This window comes from Crassostrea angulata, chromosome 2 (assembly GCF_025612915.1).
Source record: "Crassostrea angulata isolate pt1a10 chromosome 2, ASM2561291v2, whole genome shotgun sequence".
Classification (NCBI taxonomy): domain Eukaryota; kingdom Metazoa; phylum Mollusca; class Bivalvia; order Ostreida; family Ostreidae; genus Magallana; species Magallana angulata.
Window position 1 is genome coordinate 43281000 of NC_069112.1, and position 22436 is coordinate 43303435.

At 30.9% G+C, this 22436-nt stretch overlaps 1 protein-coding gene across 1 annotated transcript; it reads right to left on the reverse strand.

The window, feature by feature from the left end:
* Nucleotides 1–14686: 14686 nt before the first annotated feature.
* LOC128174370 (uncharacterized) lies at nt 14687–17012 on the reverse strand. The gene is made up of 4 exons (XM_052839938.1): nt 16905–17012; nt 15509–15742; nt 14789–15043; nt 14687–14694 (listed from the first exon to the last, which is right to left on the reverse strand). Exons 1-4 carry the CDS (start codon nt 16987–16989, stop codon nt 14687–14689), a joined length of 582 nt encoding a protein of 193 aa, XP_052695898.1. The 5' UTR covers nt 16990–17012.
* Between the last annotated feature and the right edge of the window lie 5424 nt (nt 17013–22436).

Sequence of the window (22436 nt, forward strand, 5' to 3'; positions counted from 1 at the left end):
TTTAGTTATAGTTGTATCATATAAACATTTTAGCTTGGTACAAATAGTTTTCCAATTTGTTTGTTAAAAGGGTAATCTTTGTTAATACCAATGAAACAAAATTTCATATAAAATGGTTGAAATAAGGAATTCTATAAATAAATGAATAGTCAGAGGTGTTAAGCATGGACATTATCAATAGATAATGTTGCTTTAGAATATGTTAACTTTCTTTAAATAAATGATATTAGAATTTCATTTTATTCTAGCTGCGTTTTGGATGCTTGGTGACCGGTTTCTTTCCACTTGCTACGCATCAACATCACATGCATTACTTTAAATTACATATCAGTCTGACAAGATAGTTTCATCTTTTAAAGTTGTTGATCTCGGCATTTCCCAGCCCCGCGAAAAAATTTCAGACTAAACCAGGCCATAATAAACACAAACCTCAGTTTAATGTGTACATTTTCTCATGCCATATTTGACAGGAAGTTGTTGCCTTACAATATTGATCCCGATATGAAATCACCAAAAATCTAAATCCCATCAAAAATTTGCTGTCGTGGGGAAAAGATCTCTTTTGTAATTTCATATTTTTTCCTAAAAACTCAGAAAACCAAGTGGCGGGTTTGTACATCCTAAAAACAAAAAACGCTGTTAGTCTTGTCAGACTAAATACCAGTTCATGTAAATATCTTGGGTTGAAGATAGTCAACATTTCACTGGGAAACTAGTGTGTAATTAGTTATACAAGCCCACTCTGAGAGTACTGCAGCATAAGCAATACACATACCCTACTGGTTTGTAATATCAGAGACATATATAACATGTACAGTATACGTCCCTGGTAATATTTTATGAAATTAAGCTTTATATATTTTTTTTAAATAAGAAATAAAGAACAGAGCAAATTCAAATTATATATTCTACTCACATATTAAAAACAGACTTAATTTTACTCTTATTAAATGTAAAATATTTTCTTTCGGATTGTTTAGTTTAATGATAATATTTGACATGTTATACTAGGAGACAACAGGACAGAGGAAATTCAAACTATGCAGTTGATATTGAAATAAAATACAAAGTGGACAAAATAATATTCTTTAATTTATCTCGGGCAATATAACCAAGTCCATTAAGTATCCGCTGGTAGAAATTTGTGAAAAAAATGGCCTGTAATGCACAATATCATTACTTACCGTCTTCTGTACCCCGAATCAAACCAAAGAGGATAGTCCAACCCCGATAACGAACCCGATTGTAATAATTCAAAAAAATGTACACACATTACTTGACACTATTTTACAGAACTTATTTGTTAGAGGTGATAAAAGAAATGATACAAGTGATGCCTGATATTACTACTGACCGCATACCATGATACTAACGTTATACATACTGGACTCGTTTATTCACTATACACACAGAACCACAAAAAATCTTCAAAATTCCCACTACGTAATACATATAATATTATTATAATACATATATATAGAACACATTTTCATGTTATGTTATTGAAATTCAAGATAAAATGCTATAAATTATTATTACAAGATATTTACCCAGACGAGGTTCAACATCCATTCAGTGAACCGAAAATTAATACCTCAAGAAACAGAAGAGTTCCTAAATAACCACCAACCCCTCCTTTGTGAACACAAACTTGATAATTATCCAAATTATCAATAGATTATTTTTAATATGATTTAGGTAATATTCTATAATTTAACAAGCAGCCTCTTGCGACATAACAGTAGTGAGACAACTCAACATCGCTATAACGTTAGGTACATGTACACATCAGGGCCATACTTGTTTACATTTAATAAATGTTCCTACCTTTTTCTTTATATCGTTTTCTAGGACTGCTTTCAGCTGAAAACGTATACATATTATGCATAAAATTATTACGAACACGAGGTTAACTCTTTACCGTTACACTAGATTAGCTAATATTTACAATAGGCCCTACATCTTTTTGTGGTGACGCCAAAATCAACCATGACGTCATATTATCTAACATGTAAAACCTACTGTTTTGAAATGCATGCATCTCATAGAATGAATTTTCTCTTGACCTAAAACTGCAAATATTTTGTTTTAATTTAATTATTTATTAATCAGTTTTGGTGTATTATTGTTTAACTTTGTTAAGTCCTTGAAATGTTTTCCTCAATTCAACATGTTTTTTGTCGTCATATTTCATGAATAGAGTGAGACAACAAATAACATTTACTGTTTAAAAGTATAAATATCAAGAAAACAAGATAAAAACTTAGTAAGCTAGTCTAAATAAGCTTGATCCTACTTACGCATCTCTCGTAACTCAAAACAGCCATGTTTGTTCGGAAGCCCTCGCAACCCATCGTAAAAAACCGAAGTGCATTTTCGGACAAAAAATATATCTCAAATGAAGACTTGGCACGGTGGCAAATATATCGACTTTTTTATCATAACTTTTTTTTCGGAAAAAAACCATGGGATTTGATAAAACATGTTCTTAATTGACAAAAAAGGTTTAAAAACATGAAACATACTCTTAAAAAGTATGTTTTTTATCCAGTTAAACATTGTCCACCTAAAGGGTATGCTGCGTATTTGTAAAAACATACATTCAACATTTTAAATGATGTTTCTTTCTGACCAATAATAAACAATTTACACAAAAAGTATTTCCATGAATTAATTGTGTATAGTTTTTGCACAAAAATGGTAAACAAAGTTAATTAATAATAAACGCAACGTTAAGTATTGCTTTTGAAATCAGGCAGACCCGTTTTTGTCTGCCTTAATTTGAGGTCTGCCTAAAGGTTATTCCTAAATACTTGATGTCTACATAATCTGTATAACATATATGTATATATATATATATATATATATATATATATATATATATATATATATATATATATATATATATATATATATATATATATATATATATATATTTAACTATGAAATTAAGATTTCCATTTTCTTTTTGGAGAGTGAACTCTGCGGGAAGGGGTCATTTAAGACCCTCATTGTATATTGTCGTTTTACAATATTCCACAATCAAATAAGTTTATATTTATTACATAAAGTACCATCAAAGCAGACAATATAATGTAATACATGTACGTAACAGTTTTTCTAACATCGTTGCTTATTTTCTACATTCATCAGTATGTACTCAATTGAATCCAACACCACTTAGTACATATTTAATATAGTTGGTTGCGGTGATTTATAGAATTTCTAAATTGCAGATGTTTTTAACACTTAAGTTGAGAATAGAGGCTGAGTACGTTAGGTTTTTTTTTGCGGCGGTGCCAGAAGGGAAAATATTTTTTTTTTCAAAAATGTTAAGACGGATACATTGTCAATTAAATATATAATTGATGTGTGTATTGGTTAACTAAATTCCTTAGTCACATAAATGTACCATGAAGCGTTAAGGTGTTGACAGAAACGGTACAAGTCTAATTCGTGATGATAATAACTAAAAAAAAAACTAAAAAAAAAATAAAACAAATAACTAATCTTGAGGTCCTTAAAAGGTTATAGTCTGTCCCAAGATATTTTGCCGCATATTTTCTTAAATTATTTAATATTTATAAATACCTCTTGGTTCAGACGATGTTCATTCAATAGTATGAAAAAATCCCAAGATTTCCCCTTTGAAACGCCCCCTCTAGCTTGTCGGGTATCAGTACACGGCTAAAAATAAAAAGTGTACGAGGTTTTTCCATTGCCAAGGAGATGAAGACGCCCGGATGATAACGTTGAAAAATTGCGCGAGGTGTCCCGAGTAATTCCGAAAGGAGAAAAGATGTCAACATTCACCATTATAAATCTCCGTAGGAAATCTGTTTTCGTTCCTGTGAATTTTTACGAGGGAAAAATGATAATGTGTGAATGAAGTTATCTCGGGAATTTTCCCTTTCATCGATTTTAATTGCACTTCAGTCACAGGTATGTGTATTTTTTATTAAAACTCGTTCAAATATGCAGCATAAATATCTTGAGACAGACTATAACACTTTCCACTTTGTATACACCCACCCCCCCCCCAAAAAAAAAAAAAGAAAAGAAAGAAAAAGGTTAACAATGATTTTTCAATTGTGTTAAATAAAAAAAAAATTAAAAAGATAGTATGCACTTGATCAATAGTAAGAATTTTGATATAAAGTAAACTAAAGCATTAACTCACCATACGCCTCTGTTACTTCTAACATATTGAACAGCATGGGCAGGAGACCAAGGAAACCCAAATCATGACAAATCAGAGGGTACATCGTAGAATGATGCAGACTTTGTATTCTCAAATCTTGATGAAAACTGACGATATTTAAAGGATAAATTGATTTAAAAAATGTAAAGGTTAAAGGGGAATTGTATAAAGGGGCGTAGTATTGATAAGGAAGTTGAAGAATAACGAAATCAGAATTTATAGGATCGCATGTTTTTTCCCTCTAGATAAGATGCAATTGTGAAATTTCTGTATTTTTATCGATGAGATACAAAAATGGCTCTGTGTTATTTTCCTATCTTCCTTTTTATCAATGTAAATCAAATAATGCAAGCATTGCGATTTCTTACCGCTGCTGTTCTTAGATTTTAATAACGCTAATTCTTTTAATTGTAATTCAATGTGAAAACACGTAATCAAAATGCAACACGTTTTTTATTTTATCAGATGTATAAGCCAATCATGATTTTATCCGAACAATGAATTTAAAATGATTTACCATAACTGTTGGGTTATAACATCGTATTGCGCACACACGCTTTTGATTGTACACGTTCATGATGAAATATGTTTCAAATCGATATACGAAAGATTTCTGATTTATTATTTTAAGTAATAATTGATAAACAGCATACTTCAAATTAAAAATAATTGCCAATTTTTCATTGGTCTAAATTCCTTAAGATACAGAAACATGTAATCCTTGAAGCTTAAGTACTTTGTAAGAATGTTAAGAAAAAAATGCTTCATTAATTTATGTTTTTGCTACACTAGTAGTGCTTTAGTACATATCGTAAAAAATCCTTACATTAAAGGGACTTGGACACGATTTGAGCTCAAAACTTAACATTTCATTTTTTTAAATATCAATGTTTAGAATGGTTAATGGTTAATATTGGTAAAGTAAGTAAGTAATATTGGTAAGGTAAATGCATTATTAAAATTTGAAAGTCAAATATAGAGTTATAAGCAAAATACAAAGTTTGAAAATCTTTGTTTTGTAAACAAAGGTCGAGCTTTGTTATGGTTTATAAGTGTGTTTAATTGGTATAAGTGTCAATCAAGTATTGCTTGTTTCTGTTTATCATATTAACTATTTACACATTGATCTTGTTTGCCACGAATAATTTTATAAAAAAATGGTAATTCCACACTTTACATAAATTGTAAACAAATATAAGACTCCAGCTTTGTTTACATAACAATGACGTTTTTACCTTTGTATTTCTCTTTAATACTTGATTTCTAACATTCAAATTTGTGTCAGTCATTCAAAATGAGCAAGTAAATTATTTTATACATAAAATAAGAAAAAGAAAATTTTGATCAAAAAGTCCCTTGATCATTACATTTTAATTTTATAATGTAAAACAAAGTTAGTTTATGCGTGTTAATCAATATGAATGTTTGACAATGATATAGTTTATATGAAATGAGATATTTGCAGCACCACACTCATATTTCTTTGATCTATTTCGGTAATATGTAAAAACAAATCTGATGACGCCGTTTTTCCAGAGACGTGTGTCCTCAAGGAAGAAAAAACAACAGATTAGAGAAGTTGTACAACTTAGTAACATGGCACTTTGTTTACACAAATAATATTTTGCTTTTTGTTTCCACAAATATCTATTTTAAAACAAGGAAAAAACGTAACAAACGTTTGCATTAGGTAACAGGAGATATCGCCACCTCCATTCGTATTTACAATCATTGGCTCAAATTATAAATGCTTGCAATTTTTATTGTCAGGACTTGTTACTAAAACGATGAGTCTAGTACACCCTTCTGTGGGTTCGAGATTGGGTTTAAGGTGGAATAACACACCTGGAAAAATCACTCAAAATAACACGACAATTTTTGATAATGAAAGATATAATGATAAATGAACTGTACAAATGTCAAATAAGCGAAAATTTTGCAGTTTGGGGATAAAAAAGTAACTACAAAAGCCCCTGGGCGATTCGAACTCGGAATCTACGGATCACAAGTCCGACACTTTATCCACTTTACTATGAAGTAAGATACATGTTGCAGTCCATAAAATCCTTTTAATAAAATGAAATGTTTTGATCAGCAGTCAGCCATTTTGTGAGAATGTGTTATTCCACCTTAATTTAGAGCAGTTTATATACAGATTTTACAGAATATTGCGCTTCAGTAAAATATTTACAATGACATATCTTTGAAAATCTAAGGTGACTGATTTTGCAGAAGAAAAACCTGTTAAGGAAGCAAAAATGTTCTAAGAAAAGATAAATGAAGTACAGCTGTAGATTTCATACTTATGTTTTTATGCACATATGAGATGTTAACATAACTCAGATGAACAATAACCTTCATTATGGAAAGTTTATAAGTGACTCTCTTAAAATAATTTGTAAAAGAGGCTGTTTATCAGAGACTTCACACCCCCCCCCCCCTTTACTAAAATAAGAACCAAAAAAAAAAAACCAAAAAAAAAAACAAACTTAAAACAAAAACAATATCAACAATTAAATGTGGAAACGTTACAATGATGTATGCATTTTTTATAATGTATTTTGGTCTGTAGACATACACCCCCCTCCCCCAAACTGAAAACAACAAACCCTTTGTTATGAATATGCTTTATAACAAGATATAAAAACCCCTAAAAGGGTTTTTTGTTTCAGATGATTTTTAAAAAATCCGTTTATCTTTAGTTTGTACTATGAAATGAGGTATTTTAACTCAAAATTCAAAGTTATCACTCTTTGTTCGACCATATCATTTATATTTTAAGAAAATAAACATTAATGTTTACATTATTAGAAATATGTTTAATTAGACAATTATCAAAATATGACTTTTAGTTAGGCGACTAGGCAATGCTATCGTTCGCAGTGCTTGTTGATGTTTTGTGATCAAAACAGCTGATGCCCATTCATATGCAAAACATCCATCAGTAGCTTTCCGGAGTAAAAACGAAATTTACTCAGAGTTTATAAGTGTCTTCAATATTCTGAAGAATCATATGCTGTGTGTGATGAAGGTCACACAGTACTAAATAAAAAATGATATGCTGCAGTCCATACATTCGTTTCGCTTTGTAACGGAATATAAGATTGCCACAAATACATCGTGTATTTTGGACATGATTTGGATAATATGGGTTTAATAGTAGAGGTATTAAGTTAAGTTCGTACGAATATAAAATAATTATACTCTAATAAAGTATCAATATGCTAAATCAATTGAAAAAAACAAACAAATGAATATGGGTTGCTGCTCGTTAGAACATTTATACAGTATATTCCATAACAAAAAACACTCACCAACACCATAATATTGAACACACATATTGCATATATAATTATAATAACAGTTTACTGGTAGCCATTACACTTTTACTACGTCGTAACAAGCGGTTGAACGCCCACAAAACCCACGCTATTACTATTTATATCCTAATGTCACGTGACCTAAAAACCACACAGATCCGCCCCTTAGATCACACAGCTCACACAGAATTATACCAAATCGAACATAGTTTTAATAAAGAATGCCCCCCCCCCCCCCTTAACAAAGACAATTAAGCTCATTATGTTGATGTTCTAAGCTTGTTTAGAATTTGACTGAAATCGTAACAATGTATAATCTGAACAACGATCATCGTTTCAAGCAATAAATTAGAGTTCACATGGCTTTTCCTACTTATAATTGCTTTAATGCATTAGCATGGGCTGGCGTACTGTATAACTTCAATTTCACTCCTCATTTCCTTTTTTCATATTTTTCAATTTCTTACATACTCCCCCCAAAAATGAGGGGAGGGGGGACTCCATGATAATTCAAACTTTTTATATGTAAATATTTAACAAATTGTTGCTGCAAGAAAAAGTGTGGGGGGGGGGGCTGTCCCCCCCCCCCCCCCCGATGCTACGTGCCTGAATGGTAGGTAACGCCATGGTAAATATGTTTTAATTATCGTTCCAATAAAGTAAGCTAGAAAGAGTATCAAAAACATGAATTTGCAAGTATGAACTGCTATTGGATAGCCAGCTTTCGCAAATAGGTCAACTTCTTATAATGTGTACGAGACTTTGACCTGTGCTTGCACGGGTTGACATTGCATATTGGATATTTACGAAACATGTACACTGACACACCTTATTATTGATATTTACATAACAAAGCTATTAGCCTTCAATAATGTTAATGTTATTTTACTACACTTTCCTTAGTTTGAATAATCTTACTGTGTCACGGGAAAGGCCCTCACCACAGTTAGAATGCCTCTCTTATATCCGTATTGTAACAGAAAATTGCAGAATTGCTCTGGAACGATTTTGGGGAAAGTTAATGAAGTTGCCTTGAAAATAACAGTCGAATTCATCACAAAAAACCTTTTTGAGACTGCAAATACCTTTCAACTAAAAATTTTAATCCATAGAATGGAAGAATCAACACCTTTTCACCTACGTACACGTATTTACTTTGTAAAACTGGGTTCGTAGGACATTATTCATTTTTACGATATAACATTCTATCTTCACTCTCCTAACAAATATAATGTAACATGTTTGCATGTAATCAAATGTTTATAAAATATATAAAACAAAAGACAATATTCTTCCGATTTCTCGGTATTAAAGACCAAATTCGAGTCAATTATTTTAATATAGTAGTATAGATATGTCACAATAAATATATTTATGAATGCATACATTTTCCTGACGGGTACCTCTGGGGGGTTTTTTATGTTCATATCCTTTTTGGTGCCTCAAATTTTGTCACTTCAGGTATTGGTCAGTAATGGCTATACTCGGGTTGTTCTATTTGTTTACTATAAAACCATTTATATTGCAGTCAAAATGCAGGTGTTGGTGCGGTGTTTTTGCAAGAGAAAGATGGAGTGAAGTAACTCGTTTTTAACGCAAGTCAGAAGCTGAATTCGCATCAGTTGTCCTACTATACGATCGAGAAAGTCGCAGCTATCCAAGAGTTTTGAACATTTACCACTACGAAACAGGTTATGTCATTCTTGGGACTTGTTGGGTTTTATAGAAGATTTATACCTAACTTTTCAGCTATTGCAGCGCCGCTGACAGATTTGACACGAAAAGGACAGCCTAACAAGTGTATCTGGGGACAACAACATGAAAATGCGTTTACTTCGCTGAATAACACCTGTGTCCTGTGTTAAAATTACCCGATATGAGTAAACCATTTATATAGACTATAAATACTTATTGTTCTTTATTGAGTGACTGATTGGACACACGGCGGCTGTTGTAACAGTATACTCCTTAAATTATACGAGTTCCTTTTCGTGCGATTTTGTCGTTTTGTTTCATAAAATGAAATATTAACCTAACCTGAACATTTTAAAAAATATGAGTGTCACTTGCTATCTTTAATAATTTTCGGGTCAAGTTATTAAACTTTGAACTGTCCATGAAGCTCATAGTCATAGATTGATGTAATTATACCTCAGTTCTGTCATTAGTTTAGGAGTTTTCAAATTAGGCACTTATGACTAACAATTTAACAGGTGATTGAAATGAATTACCATATTGTCTATCATTCTTCATTGATTCAACAGAATAAAAGCATGTCATTATTCCTTCAAAACTTAGAGGTATGAATGAAACAAAAAGAATAATGAAATCATCTTAAAAGAGATACCAATTTCTGTAGATTTGTTGGATTGATATATGAAATTAAATATACCTGTAGATGAATAGATAATAGTATTTATAATAAGGTAATGTACTCAAAGAATCATTAGTCACAAACTGACCTCAATTTGTTCTTTAAACGTTCATATTCATTCAATTTCGATCCTGATAAATAAGATGCACACGCATTTTGATAAAATCGTAGTATAGAAGCATGTTATATGTATATACATGTATAACATTTCATCACTTTTTTTCATTTTGTGTGTTATGGTATGTAACGACATTAGAAGCAGACGACACGTTAAAGATATGCTGCAAATAATTGATAAGATAAAAGTTGTATTTTAAATCAATCTGTGTCCATGGACATTGATTTTAATATTTGCGAATAATTACGGCGGATGTGACCAGTCAGCAGATGATTCTTTTTCCTCCATTGCACCTGATCCTACTTCTAATTATTTTAGATGTCCGATTTTGAACACTGTTCGTTATCACATGCCATGATTGATTAATTCCTAACCCTCTAATTGACTAATATTATAATGATAAAATTCAAACTTATATTCGCCTCCACTTGACTTACGAGGTAAGTATGCCATTAGATGTTCTCATTTTCAAAAATAGAGTGGGATTTTCCAAAACGCTACAATAGGTTATTGTCATTTCTGTTATGTAAAGAAATTTCGCGATTTGTCTGTGTGTTTAATTTTGACTTCAATTCTATGCTTAGTGCAGGTGTCACTCTTAACATAATTGAATTTCTCCAAGTATATTTAACAAAAACAATGCAACCTTAGATACAGATTGTAAGTTCCAATCAAGGTTATGTAAAGCTCCCCCTGAGTATTTCTTAGAACAACACTTGATATGCATTTAACCTCGCTCCAAAAAAAGGCAAGATTGTTTGTTTACGTCAAAGTTACACTGTCATGTGATTGAAAACAAGCTCAGGTGTTTGGTTTTTTTACCCTACTCCGGCAACAACAAGCATCGATATCTTAAAACACCTCGTATTATTAAAATAACGGAACAACAGACGTCTTACACATTTATTTTTATTAATCAAAAATCAGTCTCTGTCCAAGGTGGAAACAATTCAAAGGGGATTTGGGATTTTAATTCGCCTCAGTCATGTTTTGACACCTTAAAAATTTCCTCGCAAGATAACATTCTGCTTGAAATGACAGTAACAATTTGTCACTGAATCATAAAATGAAATCATTTTTTGCAGTTTTATTCGATTGGTACGATGAATTAATGTAGCTTACCTAGAAATACATTATTTTTTCGACCTCCGGGCTTGGTGAACATTATCCTTTTCATGTGCATGTACCAAATCATATAAACCAATAAAAATAGCATTATTTCTGAATAGCAACAAAACAAAGACAAACAAACATTAAAAAAAAAAAAAATAAATAAAAAACGGAAAAAGGGACGTAAAATCTACACCCAAGACTTTTATGGGTTTTTTTTTGTTCTGAAATGTAGAGAATAGAGCAGAATGTCTTAGCTTTTCTCCATTTTATGAGATATGGATCAATTTTTATTTTCATTTTTTTAACAAATTGTAAAAAGTTGGCTAAAATATGGAATTAAATTAACAATTAAAAAAATGAACGCACAGATCATTATATTTAATTGATATATGATAATTTCAATGAACACTAAATAAAAATGCAGCTCAAGGAAAAAGAAACGACTTTATTATATTTCAGAACTCATATAAATGTACATATATAGTTATTATCCTTTTTGATGAAAGCAAATGTTCAAAAGTCTATAACATAAAACATACATTTCAATTTACAGTTATCAACTGATTCATTGTTTCATGTTTTCTAATGTGCACACTCTTCAAAATATATATATGGGGAATTTTCATCTTTTTTGACATACATTATTAATTGGTTAGTGTAATAAAATAAATTAGTGTAGTTTTAGTACTATGATATTTTTCGTTATTTTAAAAATACAAAACAGTTATATACATTAATAACATGAACAAAACATCAATTAAAATTCTAATTGATCTGTAGTTTTTTTGTAACCAAATCACAAATATCAGTTTATTTGCGTTGCAAGAAAATTGAGTACAATATAATCTTTCTCAAAATATCATAAATATTTCTGCGTTCATGCTTTGTTTAATCAAAAACATCGAAATCAATTTCAAAAATACATGTATATTTGCTGAAATTATAATTATTCTTCAATTTGCTTCGATTTTTTACTTTTCTAAGGGCAAATGACTTGAAAAACTTTCGATTGTGTTAAAGAATAAGTTCTAAACTACACCTGTCATCTCCTGGATCGTATAATATGGGTCAGTGTTCGTGGACCATCCGAGCTCAGTGTAACTATTCACAGTATAATTGCTTCCAGTAACACATGAGTTCGCTGAGTTGGCGCCATTCCTTAATTCTATTGCATTCAATATTTGATGGTTCCCTCTCATTAAAGTTCTAAAATTACGTAAGAATTAAATCTCAGTTATAATTTGTTTCAAATTGATAAATTGTAATATCAAAATAAAATTAAATTCACAATTTTGATATCGTATTTTACCTTGTCTGTACAATATAGAGAATAAGTACAACGATGATCAGAACAGAGACACTGAGTCCTCCGATCAGACCTTGCAGTGCACGAGTCCATTTATTTATTTTGACATCAGTTGAAAATTCTATAACAATTTTAAATAAAATGTCAATTTCAAATTATGTACATGAATTAAAATGTAAAGTCTTACATCAGATAAAAAACACCATGACATTCGTTCAATTAATTCCAAAACCTTACAAACTTAAAAAAAAAAAGCAGGTTTGAATTTGTTTTTTTCAAAGTTGCTTTCATTGTTGTTTTTTTTTCTTTTAAATTAAGGTTAGGTTACATGGCTTAAATGAATATATACACAATCAAACTTATTTGGAAAGATATTTTTAAGTTCATGAAGAAAAAAAAATTGATGTATGCAATGTTTTATGATCATTTTGAATGAGCAGATAAGATTATTTAAGATACCATTGCAATAACATTAGCATTGTATAACATATTTAACTAAGCATTCAACATTTTTTTCATCTAAAATGCATCATTTACTTTGTAAATTAATAATAAATACATGGTATATGATTGTATGGTTTTACGATCGAACATTGCTTATTTTTACTTGTGATCATATTCGTTCTATATGCAACGTAAAATCGAAATAGTTATATGAGCCAGACGGCAAATTACCTTTCATGTGGAGATGAATCATGTATTTGGATATGTGCGCTTGCAAGTGTCGTTTCTTTTTTCATTTTTTTTTTCTTGTTATTAAAAGCGTAAACTGTATACATTGTTTATTGTTATACTTTCATGTTAAATACTGAAATCTGATTGGTTAAGACGCAGTTAATAATATTTACTATTACCCTCAGCGTTAGCAACGCACTTGGCAACGGGTAACATTAAACAATGTTACATGCGCGAAAATTATGCGCGTACGGTTCGCTGTAGAATTTACGTTATTCCTATATAAAAGCAGTAAAATTTTCTTAAAAATTTTAAAAAAGACATTCAGTATAACAAAATAAATAGTGCCTGTTTGGGAGGATAACAGTTGAAATTGACACCCCTCGAAAACCATTGTCAACCTCCGCTTCGCGTCAGTTGACAATGGTTTTCTCGGGGTGTCAATTTCAACTGTTACCCTCCCAAACAGGCACTATTTATATAATAGTGTATTGCATGCGTTGAGCAAGAATACCTGAATTTATAAGTAGCAAATAAATCGTTTAAACTGCTAAAGTTGTTGTCTTGAAATAAAAGTTTGTAGTAGTACACCATGTATTTAAATATGAACGGCATTGGGAAAAAAAAAAAAAAAAATATATATATATATATATATAAAAGAATTTACCTCCTTCACACGTGTCACCATGGTAACCAGGTTTACAGGTCAGACAGACACATTCAACTGTGTCAAACACATCGCAATTAGTCGTTTGTACCGGACAACCTACAACAAACGCTTATTTTCCAGATGTATCTCAAATAATTGATTATAATTTTACAGTTACGTTGTGTGTATAAATTATTTTCATTTATATATAATTATGTCATGCGCTTATGCACACTGGACTTAAAAATCACTAACCAAACTAATTTTAATATGAGGTTTGTATGAGATGATTTTAACTTTAAAAAATTGTCAAGAGCAGAAAATCAAATTAGTTGTTAAAAAAAAAGGCGTTAAGTGTTGTACAAAAAAATCTTATATAACAAATGAAACAGCAGCAAATTTAATTGCTAAAAATGCAACGTATCTAAAAATGACTTCCGTTGACAATATACATTTATGTTGTAACCCCCACCCTCCCGAAAAAGACATCTTAGAGAAGGTTATAAATAAGATTTTAAACGAAAGAGTTTTTTGAAAAGTTAATGATCAGAAGATGCACTTTTTTCATTAATAATTGAACCTAAAAGAAATAAATTAGTCAGTAATCCTATTGAAAACGAATTGGAACAGTTTTCATTTTCTAACACATAATGTAAAGTATTCTTTGGCATGACTATTTAATCAAAACGTTCAATGTGGATTTGAAATTTGCGATTATTTGCCAAATATTTATCTACTAACATTTTCTGTGGTTAATATACATGTATTTTGAACCGATCTTTTAAAATAGCAGACAAAAAAATCTAGAGTAAATATTCAGAAATAGCAGTAGATAAAAAACTATATTTAAAATAGCCAATTGTGACACTGAATATTTTCTAACCAGATGTATGTTTGAGAATTGCGATTTGAGAAAAAAATTACAACTAATCATATTCCTAGAATTACAAATTAAATAAAACTTCAGTTTTCTTAAAGAGGAAGCCACGCCAGACTAGAGTAGCCACAGAAGCCACAGTAAGCATATCTTACCATACACCTCGACATCACATAAATCATTTTCAGCATCTGAATTATAATCGCTAGGATAGGTAACCCCCTTCAGTCTCTCGTTGTAATAGATGACATATTGTCCTTGTACATAACATATTGTGCTAAACACTGCAGGAATAGTGCTTCTGTTAAAGTTATTATCCTTGAAACATAATTTTCCTTGCAATCTATCTGTTGTGTTGGAAACATAGAGTGAAAATCCTAGAAAGGTGGATGTAGCGTTGTTTGTGTTATCTGCAAAGGATATATACTATTACAAAAATGATTAGATAACATGTACAAGTGTAATTATTTACTTCAAGCACCGCTTAAGGGTCAATACTTTAACATTAAATTTCCTCCAATTTTCGCGATCATTGACTGATAACCAAGTTATATGGTCTGTTTGAACACATAATTTCTAAATATTCTCCTGATTTCATTTAAAACCGTGAAATATTATGTTGAAAGTACGCAGGTTTTGCACAAGCGCCAAGTTTGTTTGTTCCCATAATCATTGAATAGGAATCTGAAACCTTTGAGAGTTTATATTAGCTCATATAGAAACATTAAAAATATCTTTAAAAAAATATGTTACTTAAAGATATCTTAATCAACTTACATGTTTTTTTTTCAAAGTTTAATTCAGGTATTACGAAATCAATAATTTTGTTTGATGACTGGTTCGAAAAAATTAAATAAACTATAGGTATACCCTACCCCAAATGGCATTTTTTGTCTTGAAATACACAGTGATGTGGTGGATGATGTGAAGTCTGCCGAGGTTTACCCACCAGGCGGCGATTTCTTTTTCAAAAGCTGATACAGCACACTGACCTCCCGTCCAGGATAAGTCAGACTTTAGTCCATCTACTGCATTAGTTGCGTCGAATGTTTTATTATATCTGTCATACGGATGCAATTGAAATGCAGGTTTGTGTAAGGCAACATTTTCTGTAAGTTAAACCTTACAAGTTATCATTAAGTTCATTAACTGATATACACTGAATATACTGTATCATATGATTTGTATTTAAACACACACAAGTACAAATTTATGGATTAATACATGTACAATCGATCGTTTGCTCATTACGGAGAATGGGGGGGGATGAGATAAGATAATTTTAAATCACAATATCGTCCTTTTTTCTATTCAAAATATAATTGCATGTAGTTTTCAACAAATGCTAATAAGAACATGCTTCACATATTCAAGTATTTAACTTCAAACATGCAACTGAAAAAAATTCATTCCGTTAAAAGGTATGAAGCTTTCAACATTTGGTGAAGATAGTTCCAATAATGATGCTCGTATTTTTTTTTAAAAATTGGATCTTTAACCAAATAGTATCATAACCTCCATATTCACATTGCTATAAAATCTATCGCGAACGAAATCGTTTACAAATGAAAAATGAGTCTTTGAAATTGACTCAAAAAGATGCCGTCGCCGGACGTCACGGGGCAGCGATAGGTAATGAGAAAACACGATTCAAGCTGAGTAATAAACGATGTTGCAGAAAAAAAGTAAAATGCAAAGGTCATTTGCGCGTATTTATTAAATGAAATATATTTTTGGGATTGTAAATCATTTGTTTTTGCACCAAACTTCCCTTAAAATTGGTAAGTTGAGAACTTAACAAAACCAACACTACTTAAAACATTGTTTTATATTGGTGGTTGCGGCAATTTGAAGAATTTCTAAGTTGAGGATGTTCTTAACACTTAAGTTGAGAATTGAGACTGAGTACGTTAATTATTTGGTGGCGGCAGTGCCAGAAATAAAAAAAAGAAATATCTTTTTTTATCAAATATGTTAAGAGATATACTCTGTCAATTAAATATATTATTGATGCGTGCATTGGTTTACCATATTCCTATGTTACATACATGTACCATCGAGCGTTAAGGTGTTGACAAAAACGAATGAAGGCTAATTCGTAATGATATAGAACAAAATAACTAATATTACCTCTCTTAAAAGGTGACCTCTTTGTGTATACCCCCCACACCCAAGTAAAAAGTTAAAATAATTATTTAATTCTGGAAAATAAGATTGATCTTGATCAAAAGTAACTATTTTGATATAAAGTAAGCTAAAACATTTACTCACCATACGCCTCTGATACCTCTAACATACTGGACAACATAGACAGGACACCAAGGAGACACATAGAATGACAGAAGAGAAAGTACATCTTAGAATATTGTAGGCTTGGTATTCTCAGATCTTTCTAAAAACTGACGATGTTTAAAGAATAAAGTGATTATAAATATGTAAAGGTAAAAGGGTACTTGTTTAAAGGGGCGTAGTATTAATAAGGAAGATTAAGAATAAAAAAAAACAGGAATAGGATTGCATGATATTTTTTTACCTCGAGACCAATGCAATTGCATAATTTCCGTAATTTTTCTCTCGGTGAGAGACATAAAAGGTTCTGTGTTACTTTTCTATCTTCCTTTCTATAGATATAAATAGTAAATACTAATAATGCAAGCATTGCGATTTCTTGCCGTTGCTGTTCTTGAATTTTAAGAAAGCTTATTCCTTTAATTCTGATTCAATGTTAGAACAGGTTATAAAAATTCAACATTTTTTTTTCTTATTTTCATAATCAGATGTATAGGTCAATCATGATTTTATCTGAATTATGAATTTAAAATTGATTACCAAAACTGTAAATGTATAACATTGAATATTACGCACACTCTTTTTATTTTACACGTACATAATGAAATATGTTTGAAATCGATATACGAACGATTTCTGATTTATTATTTTTAGTTTTTTAATACTTTTAATTCATTTTAATAATTGCCAATTTTTCATTGGTCTAAATTCTTCAAGATAGAGAAACATGTACATGTAGCTCCTGAAGTTAGGAGGTGACAATACTCCAAATCATATCATTATGTACTCTGTCAGAATGGAGAGAAAAGTTGCTTTATTAATTCATAGGTTTTTGCTACACAAGTAGTGCTTTACTACATAACGTTAAACATCCTTACATTATCATTTTATTTTACTTTAATAACGTAAAACAAAGGTAATTTTTTACATGTTAGTTAATATGAATGCTGGATAATAATATAGTTTACATAAAATGAGGTATTTGCAGCAGCACATTCATATTTCTTTGATCTATTTCAGTAATATATAAAAACATATCTGATGACGCCGTTTTTTTTTCAGAAACGAGTGTCCTCAAGGAAGAAAAAACAACAGATTAGAGAAGTTGTACAACTAAGTAACATGGCACTTTGTTTACACAAATAATATTTTGATTTTTGTTTCCACAAATATCTATTTTAAAACAAGGAAAACGTAACAAACTGTACCATCAGGTAACAGGAGATATCGCCAACTCCATTCGTATTTACAATCATTAGCTCAAATTATAAATGCTTGCAAATTTTATTGGAATGACTTGTTACTAAAACGATGAGTGTAATACTCCCTTCTTTGGGTTCTTGCCTTCAATCAACATTATTTAATCGTACTGTCGAAATTGGGTTTAAGGTGGAATAACACACCTGGACAAATCACTCAAATTAACAGGAAATTTTTTGATAATCAAAGATATAATGATAAATAAACTGTACAAATGTCAAATAAGGGAAAAATTTGCAGTTTAAGGATAAAAAATGAATACCTAAAATAGTTATTTCAGTAAGTAACAACAAAAGCCCCCGTAGGTTTCGAACTTACAATGTGTAACAAGTCCGATACTTTATCAACTTGGTTATGGAGTAAGTTACATGTTTCAGTCCATAAAATCCTTTTAATAAAACGAAATGCGATTTCGATCAGCGGTCAGCCATTTTGTGATGATCTGTTATTTCACCTTGTTTATGCACATATGAGATGTAAAATAACTCAAATGAACAATTACATTCATTAAGAAAAGTTTATAAGTGGCTCTTTAAAAAAAAAAACATTTGTAAGAGGCTGTAATCTGACATTTCATCCCCAAACCCCCTTAAAAAAAACCATAAACAAAAACAAAAACAAAGGCAAAAATTAAATTTTGAAACGATACAATGCAATATGCATATTTTTAGAATGCATGTTGGTCTGTATACTAGTGCCATCCCCCCCCCCCAAAAAAAAAAAAAAAAAACCTTTGTCATTAATTTGCTTAGTAACAAGATATAAAGCACACTAAAGGAATTTTTGTTTCAGATTTTTTTTTTAAATGCGTCTATCGTTAATTTTTATTATGAAATGAGCTATCTTAACCCAAAATATAAAGTTATCTCTCATTGTTTGACCAAATCATTTACATTTTACGAAAACACACATTATTGTTTACATTATTTAATAAAAATAAGTTTAATTAGACAATTATCAAAAATGACTTTTAGATAGGCGACTAGACAATGCTATCGTTCACAGTTCTTGTTGATGGTTCGTGATCAAAACAGCTGATGCCCATTGCAATGCAAAACATCCATCAGTAGCTTAGTGGAGTAAAAACAAATTTTCTGTGAGTTTATATGTGTTTTTAATATTCTGAAGAAGCACCAATGCTGTATTTGATGAAGGTCACACAATAATAAATAATTTTTTTTTTTTGCAGTCCCTGCATTCGTTTCGCTTTGTAAAGGAAATGTCACAAATACAACGTGGAATTGGACAGGATTTTAATCATTTGGGTTTAAGAGTAGAGGTATATATATATATATATATATATATATATATATATATATATATATATATATATATATATATATATATATATATATATATATTATTTCTAAGATAATGAATTCCGAGAAGTGCTTTTGTATAGAAAGGTACTGGACCATTCATTCACTTGTACACACTTCAAGAATTGAAAACATACTTTTTATTATCTCTCACTCCTTTTGTTCGAATATAAAAAAAGTTATACTCTAATAAAGTATGGATATGCGGAATCAATTGAAAAATAACAAACTCATGAATATGGATTGCTGCTCGTTAGAGCATTTATACAGTATATTTCACTTCAAAATACACACACCAAAATCATAATGTTGAACACACATATTGTATATAATAATTATTATAACAATTTACTGGTACGTAGCCATTACACCTTCACTACGTCCTAACGAGCGGTAGAATGACCACAAAACCCGCGCTAATACCATTAATATCCTAATGTCACTTGACCTAAAAACCTCACAGATCTACCCCTTATATCACACAGCTCGCACAGAAATATACCCGAACGAACATAATTTTAATTAAAAATGCCCCCCCCCCCCCCGCCCATAAACAAAGGTCATTAAGCTCATTATATTGTTGTTCTAAGTTTGTTTAGAATTTGTCTGTAATCGTAACAATGTATAATCTGAACAATGATCATCGTTTCAAGCAATAAATTAGAGTTCACATGGCTTTTTCTACTTATAGTTGGTTTAATACATTAGCATCGTTTCAATTTAAAAACAGAAATGGTATGTAACGCCATGGTAAAGATGTTTTAATTATCTTTTCACTAAATAAGCTAGCAAGAGTATCAAAAACACGAATTTGCAAGTCTAAACTGCTGTATAGCCAGCTTTCGCAAATAGGTCAAAATCTTATAATATGTATATGTTACAATCAATAGTATTATGCATGCATAAATTTTTCTGTAGGATATCTCTGGTTTTTACTTAAATTTTGTCACTTCAGGTATTGGTCTGTAATGGACTATACTCGGTCTGTTCTACTTGTTTACTATGGAACCATTTATATTTCAGTCAGATGCAGGTGTTGGCGCGGTGTTGTTGCAAGAGGAAGATGGAGTGAAGAAACCCGTTTTCTACGCAAGTCAGAAGCTGAAGTCGCATCAGTTGTCCTACTCTACGATCGAGAACGTCGCAGCTATCCAGGATGTTACAACACCTACCACTACGAAACAGGTTACGTCATTCTTGGGATTTGTTAGTTTTTATAGAAGACATGCCTAACTTTTCAGTTATTTCAGCGCCGCTGATAGAATTGACACGAAAAGGACAGTCTGTATCTGGGGACAACAACATGAAAACGCGTTCACGTCGGTGATGTACGCACTAATAGTAACACCTGTATTAAAATTACCCGATATGAGTAAACCATTTATAATGATTGTAAATACCTAATGATGTTCTTTATTGAGTGACTGATTGGACATACGACGGCTGCCGTGAGAGTATTTTCCTTAAATTATGAATGTTCCTATTCGCTCGATTTTGTTGTTTTGTTTTATACAATGTAATATTAACCTGAAAAGTTTAAAATTTATTAGTGTCACTTGCCATCTTTAATAATTTTGGAGTCAAGTTCCTAAACTTGGAACTCTCCATGAAGCACATAGTCATATATTGATGTAATTATACTTCAGTTCTGTCATTAGTTTAATAGTTTTAAATTTAGGCACTATCACTACACAGCTTATTGAAAAGATTTTACCATATTGCCTATCTTTTTTCATTTATTCGACAGAATAAAAGGATGTTTTTTATCGGGAAAAACTTAGAGGTATGAATGAAACAAAAAGAATCAAGAACTCTTTTAAAGGAGATACCAATATCAGTAGATTTGTTGGGTTGATATACGAAATTAAATATACCTGTAAATGAATAGATAATAGTATTTGTAATAAGGTAATGTACTCAAAGATTCATTGGTCACAAACTGACCTCCATTTGTTCTTTAAACTTTCATAGTCATCAATTTCGATCCTGATATATTGGAGGTACACGCGTTTTGATAAAATCGTAGTATACAAGCATGTTACATGTATATATAACATCACTTTTCTCATGTTGTGTGCTATGGTATGTAACGACATTAGCACCAGACAACATGTTAAATATATCTGTAATTAATAAGATAAAAGTTGTATTTAAAATCAATCTGTGTCTTTACACATTTTTTTTAATATTTGTTGATACGAGGTATGGCCAGTCAGCAGAGGACTCTAACTCCTTCATGGCAACTAATCCTACCAATAGTTATTTTTAGGTGTCCGTCCTTGCTCTGCTCCTGTTTTGTATTTGTCTTTTCGACTTTCGATTTGGAACTCTGTTCGTGTGTCCGTGCTTGTTCTGCTTGTGTTTTGTATTTGTCCCTCGACTTTTGATTTGGAACACTGTTCGTGTGTCCGTGCTTGCTTTGCTCTTGTTTTGCATTTGTCCTTTCGACTTTCGATTTGGAACACTGTTCATTATCAGCAATCGTCTTATGATTGATTAATTCCTAGTCCTCTAATTGGCTGATAGTGTGATGATAAAATTCATTGAAACGATTTAAAACTTATATCCGCCTCCACTTGACTTACGAGGTAAATATATCATTACATTTTCTCTAAAGTTGACCAAAATAGATTTTCCAAAACAAAAGGTTATTTTCATTTCTATTATCTACAGAAATTACGCGTTTTGTTTGTGTGTTAATTTTCACTTCAACCCTATACTTAATACAAGTGTCACTACTAACATCATTGAATTTCTCTAAATATATTTAACAAAAAAAAAACAGGTAATAAACAAGCTTTTGTAAAACTTCCCGAGAGCATTTCTTAGAACAACATTAGCATGCGCTTTAACGCCCCACCACCTCAAAAAAAGGCAAAAGTGTTTGTCGAAGTTACACATGTGATTGAAAACAAGCTCATGCGTTTTCACGCTA